The sequence below is a fragment of the Rhinopithecus bieti genome, unplaced genomic scaffold, assembly GCF_001698545.2.
Source record: "Rhinopithecus bieti isolate Rb0 unplaced genomic scaffold, ASM169854v2 scaffold_2350, whole genome shotgun sequence".
Taxonomy (NCBI): domain Eukaryota; kingdom Metazoa; phylum Chordata; class Mammalia; order Primates; family Cercopithecidae; genus Rhinopithecus; species Rhinopithecus bieti.
In genome coordinates, this window is record NW_016803902.1 from 929,551 (window position 1) to 948,208 (window position 18,658).

Here is an 18,658-nt window from a genome sequence, read left to right on the forward strand (position 1 = left end):
AAAAAAAAAAAAAAAAAAAAAAAAAGCCAGTTCCTCCAGTGCCCTCCACAAAGGGTCGTGGAGCTCAGGGGGGAGGTGCGTTTCAAGTGGGAGACTCTCGCCCACTCCCCCTCCAGCCTGGGCCATAGAACTCATTTTTTGTTTCATGTGAGGAAACAGAACCCCAGCCGGTAGAGGTGACTTGCCCAAGATCACACAAATGGAATGGAAAACATTTAAATAGCTAACATCTATTGATTCCTTTTTACATGTGACGCACTGGCTGAGAGGCTTTACATGCGTTTTCTCATTTAATCCTCCTGATAATTCCATGAAGTAGGTACCCTTATTTTCCTCATTTCATAGATGAGAAAACTGAGGTAAAATAAGAGACTTTCACAAGGTCATCTAGCAGTTAAGTAGCCAAGTCCAGATTTGCTCTCAATAGATGGTGGTTGACGTTGGAATAACAGTCTGATCCTGACCCCGGGCGCACATCTGGGGACCGTGGCACCTGGGGCTGGGGCGCTTGGTCCTGGGCTGGGTCTGGGGTAGCGACAGGCACACGCGGGTCGGAGGTGGAACCTCTGGCAAACTGTTCACAGCGGGTTTCCCTGGAGGTGAGAAAGTCCCGCCCCTAGCCGATGGAGCGCTGGGATTGGTTCTCCGGGACCGATTGACGGCTCAGGGCACGAGCGGGGACCGCAGCGGCGGAGGTGAGGGCGCCAGCAGGAAGTGGGAGAAGACGCAGCCCAAGGCGGGCTGGCGGACTGGCGGCAGTCGCTACTTGCCTAGTAACCTCAGCCGCTGTGGGTTCCTGGGGAGATGGAGGGGCCGGGGCTGGGCTCGCAGGTGAGTGCGACCGGGCGGTGGCTGTCCTGGGGGCCAGGAGAGCGACTGCAGCTGTGAAGGAAAGGACGGTGTGGGTGAGAGGCCGCTCGGTGAGGGGGTTTCGGGAGCGGCGGGGCCTGCGTCTGGGAAGCGGGAGCCTGGAAACACCAAGAATGGTGCTGGAAATTCTCTCTGAGGTGACTGGGAAGGAAAGGCAAGGACTGACGGGTGAGGGCCCGAGCCGGCCCCTCCAGCCTTCATCCCTGGCCAGGGCGCCCCCAGGGGCGGGTACCCGGAGCCTGGCGGGGACCTCTGTGGGCCTGGGGAGGGGAGGATGGCCCTTCCCGGGAGAGGTGTCAGGTTACACACCTGATTCGGACCCTGGAGTCGGAGCGGTTCTGTTGATTTCTTTTTCAGCCCTGGCGCCTTGGCACCTGCCTCCACCCCACCCAGTCCAGTTTTCGCTTCTGTTTCCGTATCCTTGCTTACTCCTTGAAAGAATTAAGGCTGCTTGTTTAGGATGGAGGAAAGGGGCGTGGAGAGGGGAGGTACACATAGGGATCTGCAAAATCTCAAAGGACAATATTCCGTGGAGGAGGTGTTGTATAAAAGCCAGACGGAGTTCCAAAGAAGTGAAGCGGGCCAGTCGGGGAAGTTACAGGAGGTAGATGTTGGCTCCAAGAGAACGAGATTTTTGTGCTTTTTGCTTATGGCCCTTTCCTAGTGCCTAGAGTACTGACTGGTATTTTGTAGACGTTCACTTAATATTTATTGAATAAATGCAGAATTTCCAGATTCAGCCAGTTTTAGTGAGTGCATAACCCGTGCCAGATGCTTTCATATGCATTATTTTATTCCAGAATTGAAGCATCCTTAAGATATTATCCCCATATACAGATGAGAACACTGAAGCTCTCTTCAGTTGGAACGAGTTAGGCGGTAGATTCTCAGTTTGGGATGATTGGATTAGTTGATCTGTAAAAACATTTTTCAGTCCCGAGAGTGTTCCTCATGCTCTCCCTTTCCCTTCTTTCAGCAAGGTCTTGTATAGGTTTAAGTGAGGGACAAGATGTCTGGGGAGATGTCAAGGTGTTCTTATTGGTTGTTCTTGCATTTTGACAGAAAAATAAATAGTTCTCAGGCAGACTGGATTTTACCAAAGGGTGTTGAATCTTCACATGGAAACAGCGCCTCATTCTTTTTCTCAGAGAGGCTCAAAGAAAAGTTGGTAGGAGTAACTATTATGTCTTAATTACTGCCACTCATTTACAAAAGCTTTCAAGTGCTTAAAGTTCCTTTCTGTGCTGAAGGGAAGATTAGCCTTGTCCCAGTTCCGTGGCCTATAGAGAGGGAGAGAATGATTCGGTGGTTGAATTTAGTAGGGAAAGGTAGAGATATCGTTGTTGTTAATAATTGCTCTTGTTAACTTTTTCAATAATGTGAAGAGCTTACCTATATATACTGCTTTGCAGTTTGCAAAATACTTCCCCATTTTTGATCCTCACTATAGTCCTTTGAGGTGGGGAGAAATGATTATTCTGATTTTAAAGATGAGAACAGAGGCTCAGAAAACTGGAATCACTTGCTAGAAGTCAAATAGCTGCTAAGTGATAGAGCCAAGACTTCAGTCGTTCATTCAGCAAATGTGTTTTGAATGTCTGCTAGGCACCGTTTTAGGTGCTGTGATAAATTAGTGAACAAAACAGACAAAAACATTACTGTTCTCATTGAATTCGGTTCTTTTGATTCCAAGATCAGTGCTGTTGGATTTTTGCCAGGATTTGCCTATACAATCAGGTCTCCAGTTTCCTTTCTGACCTCATCTTTTTTTTTTTTTTTTTTTTTAAGACAGTTTCTGTCACCAGGCTGGAGTGCAGTGGCACGATCTCGGCTCACTGCAATCTCCGCATCCTGGGTTCAAGAGATTTCCCTGCCTCAGCCTCCTGAGTAGCTGGGACTATAGGCGCGGACCACCACGCCCTACTAATATTTTGTATAGTAAAACGGGGTTTCACCATGTTGGCCAGGATGGTCTCGATCTCCTGACCTCGTGATCCGCCCACCTCAGCCTCCCAAAGTGCTGGGATTACAGGCGTGAGCCACCACGCCCGGCCTGACCTCATCTTTTACTACTTTCTTGCTTGCCCCGTCATCCCCAGCCACACCAGCCTCAGGGTCTTTTGTACTTACTATTTGCTCTGCCTGGAATGCTCTTTCCTTGTGTGCCCACTTGGCTTATTCCCCCACCTCTTTAAAGTCTTGACACAAATGACACCTCTGTGTGGCGTTCTGTGACCCCGGTATTTAAAATTGCAAACCTTTTCCATCATCAGCACTACCAGCAACACTCCCTGGCCTCCTTCCTTGCTTTAGATTTCTCCTCAGCATTTAACACCATTTAATATACTTATTGGTCTTGTTTATTGTTTCTTTCTCCTCCACTGAATGTTAGTGCTATAAGGACAGTGATTTTTATCTGTTATGTTCACTGTTGTGTGCCTGGCATCTGGAACAATGCCCAGCACTGGTGAGTACCTGTAAATACTTGTCAATGAATGAACTTAGAAACTAAACTCTGGAACTTCTGTTAATGAGAACTTTAATGACATGAGAACTTTTAATGACTGTCACATATTTCTCTCTCAGTCGCTCCTTCTCTCTCACTCTCTTTTTATTTGATAATCTGTCAGGATAATGACTGTCACTGGAGTTTGAGTGTGGTTTTCTAGATCTTGATTTTGGCTTAAATTAATGCCCACTGTAACTTTAACAATTCTTGTATATAATTTAGAAAAATAATCGCATTTGTGACATCTCTGTGTGAGAAGTATTACACGATCCCTCAGAACTTAAAGATGCTCTAGTTATCTATTGTGTAGGAAACCACCCCAAAACATAGTGGTATGAAACAGCCTTTGTCATGCTCATGGACTCTGTGTGTCAGGGACTTGGACAGACTGCAGCAGGGTTGGTTCGTTTTTGTTCCACCATGTCTGGAGCCTCAGCTGCAAAGACTCATAAGCTGGAGATGACTTGAGAGCCGGGGCTGGTATCTACGAGTCTTCACTTACATCTGGCAGTTAAGTTCCAGTAGAGACACCTACACATGGCCTGGGCCTCTGCACAGTATAGTGGCTGACTTCCATTAGTGACCATCTAATGGAAGAGCCAGGAAGAAGAAGCTGCCAGTTTCTAAGGCCTGGGCCTGCGAACTGGCACAGCATCACTTCGAAATATATTATTAGTGAGATAGTCACAGAGCTCAGAGTCAAGAGGAAGGGACATAGACCTTTACCTCTTGATGGAGAAGTAGCAAATAATTTTGAGGCTATGTTGTAAAAATTACCACAAATGTATTCATATGTCTGTTAGATAATTTTCATAATATCTTGTTCTGCTTTTCACTCTTCTGTGGAGGACAGTGAGCTAGCTACATATCTCTTTCTTGGCATCCCTCTTTGTTCCTTCTTTAAATTTTTTTCCCCTGTGTATCTTAATTAAAACAACAACAATACAAAAAACATGTTATTCTACTATCTTGAGGCAGTTGTAGACTGGAATCCTAGGAAGACTAGAGGAAGTAAAATGGAATGGAATCATAGAATACTTGGAGCTGGAAGGCTTTTCAGTGAATTACCTAGTTGAGAGATTCTTAAACTGGCATATAGGATAAGCTTCAGGGCGTTAGTGAACATCTTGGAATTAGTGAACATCTTGAAAAGTTAGTTTACATGTGCAGTTGTGCATTTCTCTTAAATAGAGAGGCCTTAATTTTGGAAACATTTTCAAAAAGGTCCATGACGTTTGGAAGGTTTGAGAACCATTTATCTAGTCTAACCCTTTAACTTTTCCCATGAATTCAAGACTCAAAAATAATAACTTACTTTCCAAAGGTTCATAGCAAGTTAGCAGAGCCCAGGTGTCAGAGCTCCTGATGCAGTGCATTTTCACTACTACTCAGCCATGATATGATCTTGTTTGATTGTTTGCTGCCACTTGGAGTCCACCCATTCTTTAGTTCAAGGTCTGAGGAGTAGTCTGTATTTTACTCTGCTCTGAAAATGGGGAAGTGAGTATATCCCTAACTAGAATATAAGTTCCTTGAAAACCAAGGACCTTGTCTGTTGTTCATTGCCATATCGCTGTGTCTACAGTAATGCCCAGCACATAGTAGGCATTCAGTAAATGTCTAGAATGAATGAATTATGGAAGGAATTGTGTCTTACTCATCTTTTATCCCCGATTACCTACTTCTGTGATTTGTATAGGTGTTCTTTATATTTCCCTGAATGAATAATTAATGAAAACTCTTGGGAGTTGGCTGGCATTGTAAGAATTTGCTTAGTCTGTTCTGTTACCTTAACATTGTAGGCAGCCATGTAGCAGTTAAACTTCTTTATCCATATAGTGTGTTTGTTCATGCAGTAAAGTCTTTACCAGTTCCCAAGTCAATAATGACTATTGTAACAGCTTGGCTTAGGACCATGCAACATGAGACTACTTAGAAGGAGCTTTATGGGTGTATTGATCTGTCTCTTTCATTTTGCAAATGTAGAAATGAGCCAAAAATAGAGTAGATGATTCGCCACTATCATACAGCCAATGTGGCAGTACTAGGAATCTGGTTATTTGGCCCGTGTCATCAGTGCAATCAGGAGAGATTAGGCTGAGAGTATACTGTGGAAGCAGAGACTCAATGTGTCTTCTTCCCCATCTTTTGAGACTGAAGGTTGCCTGTCTCCTTCTCTGCCATGTCCTTGCCCTCCTTTTCCTGACCTTGCTTCACAGAAAACTTGACAGAAAATAAAAATTTCAGCTCTCTTCTGTTTGAACGTGGGGATAGGAGCCGGCTGCCAATTTCATGTTGTCGTGGATCATGTTATTATAAGATTTGACAATGTATTTCTAAATTATATTCATTAACTGATAGCTCAGTATATGCTCATGGCAAGATTTGAATTAAAGATAGTGGTTATAAATCTGCCTCAGTTTAGCCTTTTGACAATTTAGAATTTTTTCCGAGGGGGTACTGACTTGTCAGATTGGATTAGATCATCTTTGTTTATACTTCATGTGTCTGATGAAGAGTTCCTGATCTGCTATTTTCTTATTCGCTTGTGCTTATTATTATTATTATTATTATTATTATCTCAATTCATGGCTTCTTTGTAGAAATCAGCTTAAGCTACTTGCTCATTTTGGGAGAGGTAATTTAGTTAAAATTTAACAATATAATTTGAAAATAATCTAATATATTTTGTAAAATGCTGAAGGTCCTACTGTCAACTCTCTGTTTGTGGAAGCTTTCTCTGCCCCCAGGTTACCTTGTAAACAGAGTATAAGGAGTGACCTGCTTGGCATACCATTAAATGAGACTGCCATTGTTAAAAATTAGTAAAGCTTTCCTGCCAGCAGAAGTGTGCTAAAAAGAAAAAATAAATTTGGTAAAGCTTTAAAACTCTAATTTGTAAATTTTATTTTCCTTTTAAGTAAAAGATAAAAGGTTAATATAATAGAAGCTTTAACTTTTTCTCACATTACCTAGTGGGTTACTGCACATAAGGCCTTGAGTGTACCTTCCTCACTTTGTAGATGATTGACTTCAAACATAAGCTTTGAATATAGTCATTTTTAGGTTTTACTTTGATCTGGATTTGGGTAAACAATGATGACATGAACAAAATATATCTCCTGTTTTCTAGTTTCTTATAATTGCCATTTAATCATATATATCACATATTACTTGCTATTATTATTTTACTCTGTCTCTGACATATCTCCCTTATTAGACTTAAATTCCTGGAGGAGAGACACCCATGTCTTCTATGCCCTTAGCATAATTGTACATCATAAATACACAGTAATCAATTGCCTACTAAACAAATGCTCTTAGTTGTGGATATTCTTCACATTAAAACATGTAAATCTCCTCATCTTTATACGTGAAAAATAAAGCTGATGTCCTTAATGCCTTAACACAGTATAAGAAGCAACAAATTTGTATCTAGAATAACTCCATTTTCCCTGATGAAAAATCTGTGTATAAACAAAGAGTCAGGGTCGGGTGTGGTGGCTCATGCCTGTAACCCCAGTGCTTTGGGAGGCCAAGGTGGAAGGATAACTTGAGGTCAGGAGTTTAAGACCAGTCAGGGCAACATAACGAGACCTGTCTACAGAACAATAAAAAAATCAGCAGGGTGTGGTGGTGCTTGCCTATAGTCCTAGCTACGAGGGTGGGTCAGGTGTTAGGATCACTTGATCCCAGCAGATAGGGCTGTAGTGAGCTTTGATGGTGCCACTGCACTCCAGCCAGGGTGACAGAGTAATACCCCATCTCAAAAACAAAACAAAAAAGGGTTAATCTATCTAACCTACAAAGAGAAACAGATATGTACAATTCATTAGAAAAATAAGTAAACTCTGAAAAGGCAATCCACAAAAGAGAAAATATGGAGAGCCAATATACCTAACAACAACAACAACAAACAAAACACTCAGACTCATTAGCAACTAGGAGAGTACAAATGAAAAATAGGATGCCATTTTTAGCCATCAGATTGTCAAGGCTGTAAAAAGATTGATAATATTCGGTTCTGGGAAGGTTTGTAGGGAGAAAGAACATGTATATACTTTGCTGTTGGAACTGTGAATTGGGGAGAGTATTTGGTCAGAATCTATTTATGTTTAAAATGCACGTTTTTTGACTCAACAGTCCTACTTTGGGGAATCAGTCCTATAGAATTAGAATGCCCACGGTATTGATTGGATTGTGTATAGACGTGAAAGGCTGAAATCAACCTGTGTCTCTAACCAAAGGGGAATGGTTGAATGAATTATGCTATATCTATATACAATGGAACAATAGTGAAATATTACTGAACTGCAGGACTGTACATGATATATTGTTACATGAGAAAAGCAAGTTGAAGAATAATGTATATAATGTGATCCTATTTGTTCAGTAAGTATAAGAAGGAAATGATTAAAAATGTGTGTGTATGTATATATATAGCACAATATTATATATGTTAAAATATATATACATAATGAGGGAAGATGCACCCAACTGTTATACTGGTTATCTCTGGTGGTACAGTATTGGAGAGGAAATAGTCCAGATTGTTAAACCTGTATTCACTTCTGTATTGCTAGATCTTTAAAATTAATTTGTATCATTCTATAGTTTAAAATTCTAGTAAAATTTTTTTATATAAAATACACTGATTTTTTTGTCAATCTTAGCTGTACTTTTTGTTACACCTATTACTTACTGAAATTCTAGAAATTTTGAGTATAGTTCAACTCTTTTCCTCAACCCTTTGCCTTCTTCCAATTGAATATACTTAAACCCTGACATCAGGAAAAGCATCCTAAAGTAATGTTTTTATTTACATTTTAATCTAACTACCTACATGTTTATTTTTAACTGTGTGTGATTCTTTGTGTGTGTATGTACCGGGGTATTGATTATTTACCAGATAAATCAGAATTTACCTATTCAGGAAAGCAGGTGGACTGAAGAAGAAAAAGACTGGAATTCAAAACCCACCAAATCAGTAGCTGATTTACTTTTTTTCTCTCTGATTTGCCCCCAGCTTTGACTTGAGCCTTGGAAGTAAGCAACAGTGCAGACAGCGAGTGCTCTATGAGAAGCTATCTAGTTAAAGCTCAAGGAGCCGCAAAGGGATTTCCTGGCAGCACAGGCACCAGAAACACTGAGAGAGAAGTTTCTTCTCTGAACAGAGGAATTGTGACCCCAAGACAGTAGTTTTTAGATGCGACACCAAAAGTACAATCCATAAAAGAACAAATTGATAAATTGGACTTTTTTTAAATTTAAAACTTCTGCTCTATGAAACAGACTTTTAAGAGACGGGAAGGTAAGGTACAGACCAGGGGAAAATACCTGCAAATCACGTATCTGACAAAAGACTTGTATCTAGAATGTATAATATAAAGAACTCTCAAACCTTAACAGTAAGAAAACAAACAGCTCAATTGAAAAATGGACAAAAGACTTAAACAGGCACTTCACCAGAGAAGATATACAGATGGCAAATAAGCACGTGAAAAGATGCTCAACTTCATTAGCTGTTAAGGATATGTAAATTAAGACCATGATGAGATGCCCCTATACATCTATTAGACTGACAATATCCCAAGTGCCGGTGAGAATGCAGAACAATTGTAACTCTCATAGTTGTTAGTGGCAATGCAAGCTGGTATAGCCAGTCTGGAAAATAGATTAGCAATTTCTCATAAATTTAAATATACCTAACATATGGCCAAGCAATCTTACTCTTAGAGAAATGAAAGCATGTTCTCACAAAAGTCTGTCCATGAATATTTTTAGCAGCTCTATTTATAATTGCCAAAAGTTGGAAAACAACCCACGCAGATTGTTTGGATAGATTAACTGTGATGCACCGATATAGTGGGATACTACACAGCAATAAAAAAGAAGGAATTATTGATAACATGCAACAACTTGAGTAAATCTCAGCACCATTGTGCTGAGTGGAGGAAGCCCCTCCTAAAAGGTTGTGTACTGTATGATTCCACTATATGACATTCTGGGAAAGACAGAATTAATGACAACAGATCAGTGGTTGCCAAGAGTTTGTTGGGGTTACAGGAGGGTGTGACTATAATGGATGATAGTGGTGGTTACATGACTCCATACATGTGTTAAAATTCATAGAGCTGTATACCAAAGTTAATTTTACTGTAAATTAACTTTTTAAAAACAGTGCCCCTTCAGAATAACCCCTTGAGGGGTTATGGACTCATTTAAGTAAAACTGAAAATTTTAAAACTTTCTTTTAAAAACTTTTGTTTTAGGTTTGGGGGTACATGTGCAGGTTTGTTATATACACAGACTTACGTCATGGGGGTTTGTTGTATAGATTATTTCATTACCCAAGTATTAAGCCTAGTACCCAGTAGTCATTTTTTCTGCTCTTCTCCCTTCTCCCACCCTCCACCCTCAAGTATACCCCAGTGTCTGTTGTTCCCTTCTTTTTTTTTTTTTTTTTTTTTTTTTTGCAATGGAGCCTTGCCCTGTCACCCAAGCTGGAGTGCAGTGGTGTGATCTCGGCTCACTGCAACCTCCACCTCCCATGTTCAAGCGATTCTCCTGCTTCAGCCTCCCAAGTAACTGGGACTACAGGCACAAACCACCACCCTGGCTAATTTTTTTTTTTTTTTTTTTAAAGTAGAGACGGGGTTTCACCATGTTGACCAGGCTGTTCTTGAGCTCCTTACCTCAAGTGATCTACCTGCCTTGAGATTATAGACATGAGCCACCATGCCCAGCCTGCTGTTCCCTTCTTTGTGTTCATGAGTTCTCATCATTTAGCTCCCAGTGAGAACATGCAGTATTTTGTTTTCTGTTCCTGCATACGGATAATAGCCTCCAGCTCCATTCGTATTCCTGCAAAAGACATGATCTCATTCTTTTTTATGGCTGCATAGTATTCCATGGTTTATATGTACTACATTTTATTTACCCAGTTTGTCATTGGTGGGCATTTACATTGATTCCATGTCTTTGCTACTGTGAATAGTGCTACAGTCAACATTCACATACATGTGTCTTTATGGTAGAATGATTTGTAGTCCTCTGGGTATATACCCAGTAATGGGATTGCTGGGTTGAATGGTAGTTCTGCTTTTAGCTCTTTGAGGAATCGCCATACTGCTTTCTGCAATGGTTGAACTAATTTACACTCCCATCAACAGTGTATAAGCATTCCTTTGTCACTGTAACCTTGCCAGCATCTCTTATTTTTTTGACTTTTTAGTAATAGCATTCTGACTAGTGTGAAATGGTATCTCATTGTCGTTTTGATTAGCATTTCTCTAATGATCAGTGATGTGATTAAGCTTTTTTTCATATGCTTATTGGCTGCATGTATGTCTTCTTTTGAAAAGTATCTGTTCATGTTCTTTACCTACTTTTTAATGGGGTTTGTTTTTCTCTTGTAAATTTAAGTTCCTTATAGATGCTGGATGTTAGACCTTTGTCGGATGCATAGTTTGCAAATATTGTCTCCCATTTTATAGGATGTCTGTTTACTCTGTTGATAGTTTCTTTTACTGTGCAGAAACTCTTTAGTTTAATTAGATCCCACTTACCAGTTTTTGCTTTTGTTGCCATTGCTTTTGGTATCTTTCTTATGAAATCTTTGCCCATTCCTATATCCAGGATGGTATGTCATAGGTTTTTTTCTAGGGTTTTTATAGTTTTGGATTTTACATTTAAATCTTTGATCCATCTTGAGTTGATTTTTGTATATGGTATAAGGAAGGGGTCCAGCTTCGATTTTTCTGTATATGGCTAGCCAGTAATCCCAGCACCATTTATTGAATAAGGAGTCTTTTCCCCATTGCTTGTTTTTATCAGCTTTGTTGAAGATCTGATGGTCATAGGTGTGCAGCCTTGTATCTGGGCTCCCTATTCTATTCCATTCGTCTGTGTGTCTGTTTTTGTACCGGTATCAAACTGTTTTGGTTACTATAGCGCTATAGTATTGTTTGAAGTCAGGTAATGTAATTCCTCCAGCTTTGTTCTTTTTGCTTAGGATTGCCTTGGCTATTCAGGCTGTTTTTTGGTTCCATATGAATTTTAAAATAGTTTTTTCCTAGTTCTGTGAAGAATGTCTTTGGTAATTTGATAGGGATAACATTAAATCTGTAAATTGCTTTGGGCAGTATGGCCATTTTCATGATACTGATTCTTCCTATCCGGGAGCATGGGATGTCTTTTCCTTTGTGTCTTCTCTGATTTCTTTGAGCAGTGCTTTGTAATTCTCATTGTGGAGGTCTTTCACCTCCCTGAATAGCTGTATTCCTAGGTATTTTATTCTTTTTGTGGCAGTTGTGAATGGGATTGCCTTCCTGATTTGGCTCTAGGCTTGATAGTTGTTGTATAGGAATGCTAGCGATTTTTGTACGTTGATTTTGTATCCTGAAACTTTGCTGAAGTTGTTTATCAGCTGAAGGAGCTCTTGGGCCAAGACTATAGGGTTTTCTAGATAGAGAATCATGTTATCTGCAAACAGGGATAGTTTGACTTCCTGTCTTCCTATTTGGATGCCCTTTATTTCTTTCTCTTGCCTGATTGTTCTGGAGAGGACTGCGAATACTGTGTTGAATAGAAGTGCTTGAGAGCAGGCATCCTTGTCTTGTAACAACTTTATTTAAAATTAAAATTTCTAAAAGAAATTTAAAACTATCTTTTAAAATGAAATTTAAGAAACTTTCATTCTTAAAACTTTTGGAACTCTTGGAGAAGTGACTTTGACACATTATTTCAAATATCTTCAATTTTTTATTCTCAATTGTGTATTCATCCTTAGAGAATGATTTTCTTTTTAAACTGAAAACTTCACAGAAATAGGTTTGGTGATAAGGTAGGTGAAAGCTAGGTAACTTTATTGATGGTAAAAAGCAAGATGAGGTTATAAAATAATAAGTCAGTTTTCATTTATAGCAATTTTCTAGGTACAGTTATACATCCCATAATGTTTCGATCAATGCCAGACCACACATACGATGTTGATCAGAGCAATAGTTTATACCATGTAGCCTAAGTGTGTAATAGGCTATACTGCCTAGCTCTGTGTAAATACACATTGTGATATTTGCACAAGAATGAAATGGCCTAAATATTTGTTTCTCAGAATATATCTTCATTGTTAATGAAAGCATGGCTATATTTGATGTGACCCTCCCACTGAACACACCAAAAAATACGGGATACAGTATAAAAGCATTTAAAGTATTTTACCTTTTTGATGCTAGTGTAAACTTTTTTAAAAAGATTCCTTAGAATTTTCTATGCATATGATCATGTTTTGCAAGTAAAATGGATTTACTTCTTTTCTAATCTGTGTGCATTTTATTATTTTCCTACTTTATTATGCTGTCTGGTGCTTTAGTATAGTGTTAATTAGAAGTGGTGATAATGAGCATCTTTGCTTTATTTCCAGTCTTGGAGTAAAAATGGTCTTGTACCATTAAATGTGATGGTAGCTGTAGATTTCTTGTAAATGTTCTTTATCAGATTGAGGAGGTTCCCTTCTTTCCCTTGTATTGAAAGATTTTACAAATTTTGTCATATGCTTTGCATAAAGAATTTTCATATAATTTTGTTAAATGCTTTATTCTATGATGAATATATATTTTTTACTGTTGTATATATTTGAATATATGTTTTATTCTGTTAATATGAATATTCACCTTATTCATTAATATGGTAGTTTGCATTGATTTATTTTGAAATGTTTAAGCTAGGTTGTGATGTGTAGTCTTTTTTATATATTACTGGATTCACCTTATTAATATTTTGTTTAGGATTTTTGTATCTATGTTCATGAGGGATACTGGGCCTGTACTTTTCTTTACTTGTAATGTCTTTGTTGGTTTTGGTATGGAGTGATTCTGCCTCGTAAAATGAGCTGGGAAGCATTCTCTCTTCTGTTTTCTGAAGGGGTATTATTTCTTCCCTAGATATTTGATAGGGTTAACCAGTTAAGTTATATAGGCCTGGAATTTTTTATGAGAAAGGTTTTCATTATGAATCAAATTTATTTAATAGATACTATGTTATTTATTACTTTTAAGATCCATTTTGATAATGTGTGTCTTTTAAGGCGTTTGTATATTTCACTTAAGTTGCTAATTTATTGACATAAAGTTGTTCAAAATATTCCCTTTTTATCCTTTCAAAATTTGTAGGCTCTTGTAGTGATGTCTGTTTTTTAAACCTGGTATTTGTCATTGATACTTTTTCATTTTTCTTGATCAATCTGATCAAAGGTTTCTCACTTTTATTGACTTATTCTTTCTAGAGAACCAGATTTTGGCTTCAATGATTTTCTGTATTGTTTCTGTGTTTTATAGTTTCATGAATTCCTTCTATTTTTATATTCTTCTTGTTGTATCCACTTTGAGTATAATTTTCTTTCTCTAGATTATTAACATGAAAGCTTAGATAACTTACTGTAGGCTCTTTTTTTTTTTCCCTAATGTAAGCATTTAAAGCTACAAATTCCCTGTAAACACTGCTTACGCTGCATACTAAGCTCTTTAAACTGTTACGCTTTTGCTTTCTGACTTGCCTTAAGTCTGATGAGAAGTCCGAGTGTATTCTTATCTTTGCCTCTTTGAACATATATGTCTGTTTCTTCCAGACTTTTTTTTTTTTTGAAAGGGAATCTTGCTCTGTAGCCCAGGCTGGAGTACAGTGGTGCGATATCGGCTCACTGCAACCTCAGCCTTCTGGGCGCAATGATTCTTCTGCCTCAGCCTCCCGGGTAGCTGGGACCGCAGGTGCGCGCCACCATACCCGGCTGATTTTTTTTTTTTTAGAGTCTCGCCCTGTCGCCCAGGCTGAAGTGCAGTGGTGCGATCTCGGCTCACTGCAAGCTCCGCCTCCCGGGTTCACGCCATTCTCCCGCCTCAGCCTCTGGAGTAGCTGGGACTACAGGCGCCCACCACCTCGCCATATTGGCCAGGCTGGTCTCGAACTCCTTACCTCGTGAACTGCCTGCCTTGGCCTCCCAAAATGTCCAGACTGATTTTAAGATCTCTTTATTACTGGTTTTTAGTGATTTGATCATGATATGTCTTGGTGTAGGATTTCGGGGCTTATCCTAGTTGGGATCCATTAAACTTCTAGTTACTGTGAGTTTATAATTTTCACCAAATTTGGAAGATTTTTGACTATTACTTCTTCAAATATTAAAAAAAAAAACTTTTTTCCTTCTCTTCTGGAACTCCAGTTATACATCTTTAATCACCTTCTCTCTGTGCTGCATTTTGGATAGTTTCATTGGTGTTTCTTCAATTTAAATGGTCTTTTCTTCTATACTGTTTAATCTGCTGTTAATCTCATCTGGTGTAATTTGTATTTTAGAGATTGATTTTTTTTTATCTCTCTCTTTTGAGATAGAGTCTCACTCTGGTGCCCAGGCTAGAGTGCAGTGGCGTGATCGTGGCTCACTGCAACTGCCTCCCAGATTCAAGTGATTCTCCTGCCTCAGTCTACTAAATATCTGGGATTACAGGCATGCGCCACCATGCCTGGCTAATTTTTGTATTTTTAATAGAGATGGGGTTTCACCATATTGGTCAGGCTGGTCTTGAACTCCTGACCTTAAGTGATCTGCCCACCTTGGCCTCCCAAAGTGCTGGGATTACAAGGAGATTGATTTTTATCCGCAGATATTCTAATCAGATCTTTTGTCATATCTTCAATTTCTTCACTCATTTTGTTAATGTTTTCCTTTAAATACTTATACATACTTATATTAGCTGTTTTAATGTCTTTTTCAGCTAATTTTGTCATCTTTATAGTTTCAAGGTCTGGTTTTCTTCTGGCTATGGATCACATTTTTCTTGCTTCTTGGCATGTTTAGTGAGTTTTGATTTGATAGTGGACTTTGTGAATGCATGTTGATGAGTATCTGGTATTTGATGCCTTTCTTTTTTTTTCTTTTTTTTAGAGTAGAGACGGGGTTTCACCATGTTAGCTAGGATAGTCTCAATCTCCTGACCTCGTGATCCGCCCGTCTCGGCCTCCCAAAGTGCTGGGATTACAGCCTTGAGCCACCGCACCCAGCCCTGATGCCTTTCTTTAAAGACTATTGAATATTGTTTGGCAGGCGGTAAAGTTAATGTTGCTCAATTTGAGTCCTTTGAAGTCTGATTTTAGGCTTCTCTAGAGTGGTTCTGGGGTAGCCTTTATTCCAGATATAGTTCAGCACTACTTCTAAGGTGTGGCCCTCTGATATCTCCACTGAATAACCCAAGGGGTCATCAAAGACTCTACGCTTTGGCTGATCAGAATTTGAACATCTTCCTGTTACGTATAAACTCCAGTAATTGTTCAGTTTACAAATCTCCAGTCATTTTTTGCCTATCCTTGTCAAGTTTCCCTCCATACATTGCTTGTCCTAGTACTCCGCAAAGACTCAGTGGGCCTCCTGTACAGATTTTTTGGAGTCCCTTTTTTTTCTGGTTGGCTCACTTCTTTCTTGAAATGTGCCCACAACTGCCAGCTATCTCAGCCTTTCTGATCTCAAATTTCTGTCTCCTCAATTTAGCAAGGCTTCTGGGCTCTAAAACAAAGTATTTTCCTCTCAGTGCACATGATTGCAAAATTGCTGGGATGATGGGGCTCACCTTGTGTTTTTTTTCTTTTTCCTCATATCTTGGCAATCACAGTCTTACTGTTCTCATTGTCCAAAGTCTGAATACAGTTTACTTCATACATTTTGTTCACTTTTCTAGGTTTCTTTAATGATTGTAGAGCAACAGAAGCACTCATACCCCGCAGGGGAAAGTTTAACTGTTACAACCATTTTGAAGATGAGTTAAGCATATCTTCAAAGCCAACAGTTCCACTTCTAGATATATGCTTTTGAGAATTGTTTACATGTATATATATATATACCTAGAGACATGTACAAGAATGTGCATAGCAATGTATTTTTTTATAATAGCCCCAAACTGGGAACAATCCAAATATCCAGCCATAGTAAAATAGATAAATTAATTGTAGTATGTTACTGTATTGGAATGTTCTACAGCAATGAAAATGAACCTGTTGTAGCTTTCATAACAACATGGATGAAGCTTGTAAGTCTAATGTTAAGCAAAACAAATGATAGATAATACATATGATAGATTCCATTTGTACAAAGATTAAAAAAAAGTAAAGCTGAACTGTACTTTTTAGAGTTTGCATACATTAGAGATAAAACTGTAAAGAAAAGCAAAAAGTGATTATAACTGAAGTCAGGAAACTGTTGTTTTAGTGTGGGGATGTGGTGGAGCATAGCATGTGTCCGGGCAGTCTTCTAAGGTGCTGGCCCAGTTCTATATCTTGACTTAGGTAGTGATTTCATGGAAATTCATTTTATATTTATTCTTTACTCTTTACAAAAGAAGAAGTCCATATATATACACATATATGTTTTATATACTTCACTCTGTATAATAAATCATAATATTTTCAGATATTCAGAGTATAAAAATATGAGTCTGTTTTATATGGCTCTGAGGACAGTTTCAGAAAGGAAATTCTGAAAACATTTCAAGGTAATGCCATTGGAATAACTAATAATCTCCTGAGGAGACTATTTTGAAGATACAATTTCTGATACATTTATTTAAAAATCAACTTTTTAAAAATTGTAGATAGGTAACTAAATTTCTTATTAAGCACTAATTCAGGTCAGGTATGGTGGCTTACACCTGTAATCCCAGCACTTTGGGAAGCAAAGGCAAGAGGATCACTTGAGGCCAGGAGTTCAAGACCAGTCTGGGCAACATAGTAAGACCCTTTCTCTACAAAATAAAACTGAAAATTAGCTGGTTATACCAAAGGATTATAAAACATTCTGCTATAAAGACACATACACATGTATGTTTATTACAGCACCATTCACAATAGCAAAGACTTGGAACCAACCCAAATGCTCATCAATGATAGACTGGATAAAGAAAATGTGGCACATATTCACCTTGGAATACTATGCAGCCATAAAAAAGAATGAGTTCATTTCTTTTGCAGGGACATGGATGAAGCCGGAAACCATCATTCTCAGCAAAGTAACAAAGGAACAGAAAACCAAACACTGCGTGTTCTCACTCATAAGTGGGAGTTGAACACTGAGAACACTTGGACACAGGGAGGGGAACATCACACATTGGGACCTGTCAGGGTTTGGGGGACTAGGGAAAGGATGGCATTAGGAGAAATACCTAATGTAGGTGAGGGGTTGATGGGTGCAGCAAACCACCATGGCACATTCTGCACATGTATCCCAGAACGTAAAGCGTAGTAAAAAAACAAACAACAATAACAACAACAAAAAACAGAAAAGGGACTCTGCCAGTGGAGGGAAGGTGTAGAAAGGAAAGCAAAAAGGAGAGAGCAGACACTTTCCAGTGAAATGGATGTTCTTGTGTACCTTTCACCCTAAGTCGGGAAAGGTCTTTTGACGTGAAGTCAAAGAAAAGACAGCCAAGGCCTCCACGTATATAGATTTTCAAGCAGGAGTCAACAGCATAATACCCTAGTTCAAAATGGATTACCTAGTGAAACTCCCCACACTTCTCAGTCACCCTCCTTCATATCATTCTGTTTTATTTTTCTCATAATATTTACCACTATCTGAAGTGATCATAATCATTTAGTTGCTTATTTATTGCCTACTACTTTTGTTGCAATATAAACTCAGTGAGGACTGGGACCTTGGCTACCTTTTTCACCGCTATAGCCTCTGCTCCTGGCAACACTGCTTGAAACAGCAGTCACCAAGAAACATCGAATGGGTGAAGAATAATGCCTGAAGTAGTCAACATTTTACAAAGAGAGCCAAAGTGACATGTTACAAAGATGGCCAAAGTGAGGATGTTCAATGAAGGGCTGTGGCTTCCGACAAACTGAAAACAACTCGTAATGCAGCAGGCTCCAGTGGGTTTTGAATATGGGCAAAGTGAATGGGTTGCTTTTCTGATTGAGGAGACCCTGTGGTCATCTCAGTGGCCATCTACCATCTACACAAACATACACAAACACACACACACATATCATAATTATATACACACACACATATGTATATATAATATAATTATATATAAATATTTTTATATAAATATAATCTTAANTCATTTCTTTTGCAGGGACATGGATGAAGCCGGAAACCATCATTCTCAGCAAAGTAACAAAGGAACAGAAAACCAAACACTGCGTGTTCTCACTCATAAGTGGGAGTTGAACAGTGAGAAAGTATGGACACAGGGAGGGGGACATTACACACTGGGGCCTGTCAGG

General features: G+C 39.0%; 1 protein-coding gene across 1 annotated transcript in view; it reads left to right on the top strand.

Annotated features, from left to right (window-relative positions):
- Positions 1 to 688: 688 nt before the first annotated feature.
- ZDHHC13 (zDHHC palmitoyltransferase 13) overlaps positions 689 to 18,658 on the top strand; it is a 54,663-nt gene continuing 36,693 nt past the window's right edge. Inside the window, exon 1 of the mRNA XM_017858214.1 lies at positions 689 to 831. Within this exon, the coding sequence (XP_017713703.1) occupies positions 805 to 831 (27 nt within the window). The 5' untranslated portion in view covers positions 689 to 804. The remainder of the gene's footprint in view (positions 832 to 18,658) is intronic.